Source organism: Macadamia integrifolia, chromosome 14 (assembly GCF_013358625.1).
Source record: "Macadamia integrifolia cultivar HAES 741 chromosome 14, SCU_Mint_v3, whole genome shotgun sequence".
In the NCBI taxonomy this organism is placed as follows: domain Eukaryota; kingdom Viridiplantae; phylum Streptophyta; class Magnoliopsida; order Proteales; family Proteaceae; genus Macadamia; species Macadamia integrifolia.
The window spans coordinates 22,711,527-22,719,629 of NC_056570.1; the positions used below are offsets into that span (position 1 = coordinate 22,711,527).

At 38.8% G+C, this 8,103-nt stretch overlaps 1 protein-coding gene across 1 annotated transcript; it reads left to right on the forward strand.

The window, feature by feature from the left end:
* The first annotated feature begins 5,151 nt into the window (after positions 1-5,151).
* On the forward strand, positions 5,152-5,684 carry LOC122060389 (cysteine proteinase inhibitor 6-like). The gene has a single exon (XM_042623469.1). It carries the CDS (start codon positions 5,203-5,205, stop codon positions 5,566-5,568), a length of 366 nt encoding a protein of 121 aa, XP_042479403.1. The 5' UTR covers positions 5,152-5,202; the 3' UTR covers positions 5,569-5,684.
* The last annotated feature ends 2,419 nt before the right edge of the window (positions 5,685-8,103 follow it).

Sequence of the window (8,103 nt, forward strand, 5' to 3'; positions counted from 1 at the left end):
GCTTCTTCAAATAAAATACGATCATCTATGAATGCTAGGTGGGATATAGACTCCCCTCCCCTAGCGACCTTGATTCCCCATATCCATCCTTGTTGCTGTGCAATAAGAAGGTGAGAAGAAAGAAGCTCATCGCACAGTGCGAAGAGGTAAGAGAAGAGGGTCCCCTCGACAAAGGCCACGCGATGGTTGGAAAAAGTTCAAAGGGGCACCATTAAGCATAATAGCTAGCTGAGGGGTTGAAATATAGAACATAATACAGTCAATCCAGGATGACGCGAACCCATAGCTAGAGAGGGTGTTGCTGACAAAGTCCCTCTCAATCCGATCATAAGCTTTATTCATATCAAGTTTGATAGAAATGAAGCCAAGTTTCACTGTCCTTTTGGGTTTGATTTTGTGAAGAATTTCATGACAAAAGAGAATATTATTGTGGATGCTCCTTTGATAAATCCGTTTTGAGGAAAGGATATAATATAATCCAAAATATGAGATAATCTACTCACCATGATCCTGAAGATGATTTTGTTGGAGAAATTGCATAGGCTTATTGGCCTGAAATCCCCTATTGAAGATGGATGATCGATTTTAGGAATGAGTGAGATGAATGTACAATTTAGGTCTCGCGAGAAAGTTCCAGAGTTAAAGAATTCCATTATAATGCTGACCACATCTATTTTGATTGTATCCCATTCATGGTGATAGAAGGCTCCGGAGTAGCCGTCAGGCCCCGATGCTTTGGAATGGTTCATATGCATCACAGTGTGAAAGATTTCATTCTCAGTAACTGGTCGCTGAAGAAAAGCATTGTCTTCACTAGTGACATGTCTCCGAATGCAATCAAAATAGGACTCTTCAAACGAATGATTGGATGCTGAAAATAAGTTGATGAAATGAGAATTTAAGGCTTGAGCAATATCCTTTTGATTAGATAAGTGCAGACCTGCTACATTGAGTCTTTGAATGGAATTTCTGATTTTGCATCTGGACGCCACAATGTGGAAAATTTTTGTATTTTTATCACCATGTTGAGTCCAGTTTAATTTGGACTTTTGATGCCAAAGCAATTCCTATTGAGCGAGGACTCTTTTAAGCATTGCCAGAAACTTATTCTCATTCAAATACCAGCTTGCATCTCTATCTGATAAGGCTACTGCATAGAAGGCCTGCAAAGTATTATGAATATTTGCCTCTTTTTTATGCAGGTTTCCTACTGTGGCTTTGTTCCATGCAATTAAGTTAGATTGTAGACAATTAATTCGTGTGTAAGACAAAAGGAAGGAGAACTTATATAAGAGGAATGCCAAGAGGATTTCACTAAGTCATCAAAGGAAGGTTCCAACAGCTAGCAGATTTCAAATTTGAATGGCTTACCAAAAGAAGGACTAGATATTCGTAGGACAATAGCTCTATGATCTGAAGATGCTACAAGGACGTGCTTTGTAGTCAAAAAAGGAAATTTGTCACACCAAGAGGCATTACATAGGAAACGATCAACCGAGCTTCGATTTTGTTGTTGCCTCTTTGCCGATTATCTCAGGTGAAGGGAGCACTATGAAAGGGGATATCCAAAAGAGCAGCATCTTCTAGAAACTTATGAAAAGGTTCGGTTTGAGAAAGTTGGATATTCCAGCCACCTTGTTTGTCCGTCAGATACAGATATGAGTTCCAGTCGCCAGTAAGAAGCCAGTTACCTTGTGTGAAGGGGATTAACTGGTGTAGAGAATCCCACTGGGGGCTCCGCAAAAGAGGCTAACTATGAAGATAGACAAAGGTGATAGAACTTGAGAAGGAATCTTCGGGAAATTGTACATGCACATGGATGCACCATCTCGTTTGCCACAGTAGTTGAACAGAAATAGAAATTTTCCAAAGAAGTAACAGACATCCGCCAGTATTCTTTGCAGGTGAGCAAATATAGTGATTGAAAGTGAGTCATCGACAAAAGGAATGGAAGTTTCCTTCCAAGGACTTAGTTTTGGACAAAAAGAGCATTTCTGGTCGATCAGATCAACCAATAGCGGATTTCCCGCCTTGCCTAGGTGGACCGAGACCTCGGCAATTGAGAGATATGATGATGGTGGAGGATTTGGTGACTGCATCTGGCCAGTCACCTAGCCTCAGAGGGAGGAATCTCCTCCAGATCAAACCTTGCTTTCTTCTTATTATTCACATTCATATCCGTAATGGCAGCAGAACCATACTTTGCAGGGAAACATCGCTTGTAGTGATTGGTCTTGCCGGGCGCAGTCATCTCGTCATCTCCTGGAATAGAAAAACGAAACCTGAATGTCCATAGGGATAGGTGCAGAGAGGGTCGGAATAACCTCGATCGAATGAACCGATGTCAAGGGGCATACCATTGTGGAAGAGCCCTCATCAGAAAGATGGACTCCAAGGTAGCTTTGGGTCCCAGATTGAACATGGCCACGCATTATAGGGACCAAATGTCCTGGATGTTGAGGATGGGGGCCCTACCGAAATGAAGGAGATGGAGCAATGGTGTACGTGGCAGCAGAGGTAATGGGATGAAGTTGCATTACAGGCTGCACTGGACGCACTTGATGAAGCTATTGAGCCACTGGCACAGCAACACATTGGGGAACTGAACGGAATACCAATGGATGTGCTATGGCTTGAGATCTAGGTGACTACTGTGTTGGGAGCTCCAGACCTTAGCAATTTGAAGGAATGCTTGCAAGAGCTCTAGCTTGCGGCTCTGAGAGTATGGAACTGTAGATCGTCCAGGAGCCAAAGCAGAGTCACTCCCAGTAACATCAGTTGTAAGGGTGGTGGATCGGGAACCTAGAAATACCTCATCATAAACTTTGCATACTTCACTCAGAAGGTTCACTCTCTTTGGTGGTATCGCAGCTTTGGGAAGTAGAGTTTCATCGGCGTGGACATTGGAAATAGCCAGAGCTTGAAGGAAAGTAGTGGAAGGTTTAAAAGGGCAATCCAGACACTTGTGTCCAATATGCATGCAATTGGAACACATAATATTAGGCATGTTTTCATAAGCAAAAGAAACCTCCACTGAGTCTTCCTTCCCAAGATCCACAACGGTGGAACGAATCATGTCCAGAGATAAGGGGATCATGATCCTAGCAGCTGGATCATTTGAGGAGCTTACGGAGCCCGCAGGACATTCAATATCGAGCCACTGACCAGCCTTAGAGAATATTTCCTCAAGGATATCGTATTCATAGAACATCCAATGTAGTTGATTCAGATGAGTCCACATATAGGCATAGGAAAAAAGAACACTATTAGCGGGAATAGAAGGATCCCAAGGCTTCATGATCACCAGATGACCATGGTATATCCATGGCTGGGAGAAGAGAACTATGTGCATATCCCGAACCGAGTTGAATTTGATGATAAAACGATCAGGAGAACTAGCAACGAGATGGATTTTGTCTACCTTGATAGATCAGGGTTGCCTTGCTCTGGCAAACATAGTTCGTAGTTCATACAGGTTAACCGACGTGTTGTCGCTGACCCAGCCAATGACAAAGAAATGAAGGTTTCTCTTCGCCGCCATAACTTTGTGCTCAAGAATGCTCACAGAGCCTCCATCCCGAAGCGGTAAGTCCAACTTGGATAAATCAGAGGCGAGTCTTTCAGCGATAGCCATAGAAGCAGTTTTGGGTGCAGGTGGAGAGAAAGGAAAGGTGGGTACCAGGGCGTCTTCCATCGAGCTTATCAGAAAAGTTCCACAATTGCAGTAAGGATGAACTGAATCAACAAAGCTGGAAGATAGCTCATCTATATATAAAGAGGGGAAAACTAAGCGAATCACTCTCAGTGCCCTAGAGACAAGAGAAATAAAATAGCGCGTGCTCCATCGAACAGACTGAAGGAAAGTATCCGTGCAAGCAATTCGGATTGTCCTACCGGTAGGGTTGACCATTCAACAAATAATCAATAATAGGGTTTTGATCGTTTCCTAAAACTTCACAAGTGTAGAGCCTCCACTCGATCTTAGCCCTTTCGTAGTGAGTCCTTTCCACACGCACAACTTTGCATTCCCTTGGATCGAAGTTCCTTCACAATAGTTAGGGTTTTCTTAAAACTCTAATCATCATACTCGATCATTCTAAAAGGAAGAGAGAGATGGGAGAGGTGTTTTCTAGAGGAGGGTGAGATACGTGAGAACTATTTTCTTGTTCATAACTTGTTTTGGTTTAGTCAATCTTATACATTCTTAGCTAATCGGAATCCCCTATTAGTTAGTATTTTAGTAACGTCTAACTAAGTAATGGATTTCATATTTAGAGCCAACAACTAAACCAAAACCAATCTTATCATATGAGATAAGATCAAATTTATTAGAAAAATAAATAATTATAAAATTCTTTTCCTACCAATAGGATAATATAAAATTCTTTTTCCTTAACACAGACGAAAGGTCCATATATTGGTTATCGATCCCTGAGATCTTGATGATAATAATCCAAGATTTTGATTAGCGAGATGGGAATAAGGAGAATCATTACTTGCAAGCATCGTCTAACCTCGAATAATCTGTCAGGAGGATCCTTAAGAGCGATATCAAGAAGATAAAACCATCCAAACGTCGCACGAGCAACATGATTAAGTGAAGACATGATGGAAGGAAGTAAATGAGGGGAGAGAGAGGACCCACGTGAACCAGAGCTCTTCAATCACCGCTAAGGCGAATAGGGATCCAATAAGGAGAAGTCGAAGGCCGAGAGATTGTGTCCAAAGTATTTACGTGAACCGCATGAAACCATATGGGGAATGATTACCCAGCTGTCAACACAGATCCACCACGTTGCTTTGATGAGACAACGACGATCAACAACGTGAAAACCAGAGGCCGCCAAGCGAATTGCAGTGAACGAGAAGGGAGAGAGGTGGCCAGAAACAAAGAAACGTGGAGCCCAAGCTAGGGTTTTCCCCATAGCAATTGGCACTCCTCGTGGTTGTTTAAGTTTTTCTAACTTATGGAAGAACATTACTTATATAGGAAACATTTATTTACATATGACACATGTGATATGCAAATCTGACCATTCTTCCCATTGGAAAGAGCACCAATCATATTGCATTTATTGACATTAAACACCATATGTTTTTTGGTAAGATAGACATTAAACATCACAACTATATAAATTCAGGAAAGGCCCATAGAAAAGAATTCCAAACCAGACTGAGCAAGAGAGAAGAATAGCAGAAACTATGGCAACCCTGCACTATTTCTTTTTTGTTCTTGTTTCTTCTCTACTTCTTCTACAAATGACTTCTGGTATTGGTAAGTCAATACCCCCAGAATCCCTCTCGGGCGGATGGGAACCCCTCAAAGATGTGAATGATCCACATGTTCAAGAGCTTGGGAAATTTGTAGTAACTGAAAACAACAAAGTTTCGAAGGTGGATCTCCAATTTGTTGCAGTGAAGAAAGGTGAATCTCAGGTTGTTAATGGAATGAAATACAGGCTCGTTGTCTCTGCAAAAGATCATGGTATTGTAAGTGAGTATAATGCTGAGGTATATGAGAAAGCGTGGACAAACACTAGGAAGCTTATCTCCTTTACCAAGGCTTAAGAACTTCAGTTTATCAGTCAATGGTTTGTAGCAAATATGATGAGTTAGAGAGAACCTTTTTTTTGAAGGGCTTCTAATATTATCCTAAATAAAGCATCAATTGGAATTGCATCTTATTATTTGTTTTGATTTATGATTAATTATTTAATTGTAATTAGGTTTAGATTTAGGGTTTTAAATTATTTTTTCTTTTTTTATTTTGTTGATAGCATGGTTCTAAATCTCGGGTTTCGGCTAGGGTTGAAAACACCACTGAAATTTAGGTCAAATTTTTTGAAACCAGGTATCTTTTTTTTTTCCTGACCAATTGCCAGAAATTTGGGCTGAAAATTCCAAGCAAAATATTTAAAATTTACCAAAAATATTTGGTTTTGTCTCAGGTTAGGTAGAATTTGGTTGAAATTTCTGAGATTTAAAACTATGGTTAATAGGTCAATCCTAGTAGGATTCCCCAAGGAATCAAAATCGAATTGATTGGAGATTTAGGAGCTTAACTTGGGTTGTTGGTAATGGATTCAAATGGACTCAACATATGACCCCATCATTTAACAAAGGCACAAGATTCTGGTAGGGTACGCTATCACTTCCATGTCTATATTTTTTCTTACATAAAATGACCTCATTGTCCTCCAATATATGATATCGTTTTGTTGCAGTCATAGGTGTGTTCTTCTATGGCACTTGCTCAGAGCCCTCTCCCATAATTAAAACTCTAAAGTTATATACCCGTGAAACATAGAGAACCAGTTGAAGCTGAAACTAGATCTATCAACAGCCCTGAAATCTCTTGTACCAAGAGCTAAATCCTTATTTTTCATATCAATAGCATTTAGTATGTCAAATGTATTGTTTTGTTGTTTGCCAATGTCCTTAGGCTATGATTGGTTGCAAGGGGAATTAAAGGGAAGGGAAGTATAGTTTTCATACTTAAAAAAGAAATATATGTAATCATTATCCCATATGACTATATCATTACTTCAAATCATTCCATATTTGGTTATAAAATTTCACTTTACTTTACATCCAAAACCCTTTGCTATAATATGTAAAATAAAAATTACATGTAAAATGTATCATTACCAAATATGGTTAAAAAAATCAAGTAATTTATATAATCATATTGAATCACATGGGGTAATGATTATAAACATTCCTTTTTTAAGTATAAAAATTTCACTTCACTTCCCTTTAAATTCCCTTGCAGCAAATGGAGCCTTAATTGTGCTCCTAATCCATAGATTTTGTTTTGGTGGACTTGTGACTGTGAATTTTGTTCATGGATGTCAGTGAAGGAGATTTTCAATTAGTCATCCTTAAAGGGAATATTTCTCACCTAGAATCTATTTTGTCGTTATCGATTTTTATTTCTAACCTAAAAATTGTTCTCAGCAATAATTTCTCAAAAATAGAAGTAGAAATTATACCAAAGAGAGCCTCCTCATGTAGTTCTGGGTTGGTTTAGTTGCCAAAGGTTTCTTTTTGTATGTTTGTATTGAAAAACAAATCGCAATTCTGCAGTCATAAATTTGCACATAAACTCAATTTATATAGCACATAACCAGACCTAGAGTTGGATTCTAGGATTCCAACCTAATCCTTCGCAAAAACGCTCAAAATCTGGATTCTGATTCCAATTCAAGAATTGGACCTTCAGCATATGCCCCTCATGTATGATCTTCCAAACATGACTTTGATTCTAAACCCAAAGTTCAGAATCTGAATCAGACCCAAACATAGCCTTAAGAGGAAGTTGAGAATTAATGGACACGTAGACGACTAAATGATACGATAGGAAACATCTAAGAAAAAAAGAAGGGAGAAGGGGGGGCATTGATTGGGTCTTGTCCAGGCATAAGAGCCATGCTCGCAGATAACACTTTCCCTAAAATCTATTATGAATGTTAATTTTATTTGAAAAACATGTCAAATAATCTAAAAACAGTTCATTATGATATAATATGTGGTTTACCAAAAAAAAAATGAGATATGATATATGGGAAGCAAGTGGGTATAGATGAACGCATTAATGATGTGCGACAAAACAATATCATACATTGGAGGGTAGCGAGGTCATTTCTTGTGAGAAAAAAGAGAGATAGATACAGAGGTGCTACATGCTGGTGTACCCTAAGAGCTCAAAAAACCATTTCCCCTGACATATAAAGCAACTACCAAGTCTCTTACTGTTATCAAGAAGGGAGGTGTATTTAGAAGAATCCTGTTGAGGAGGTGGAGAAAGAAATCTGGAGTCCCATTACTAGTATAATATATGTTTTACATATGTGCATATATGTATATATGTATGTATCAAAAAATACATTTTAATGTTTACCAAAAATATATATATACATTTTAACCTTTATAGAAAAAATTGCATTTTTATATATGAGAGAAGGAACGTGGTTTGATTGAATGATTCTTCTACCCAAACACAAAACTCGTGAAATTACTACCTTGTTCCCTTGAAATAAAAAATTATGTCAATGTTAATACCCTTTGGTGCATTTTGGACAGTGATCTCTTGCCTTTTATATA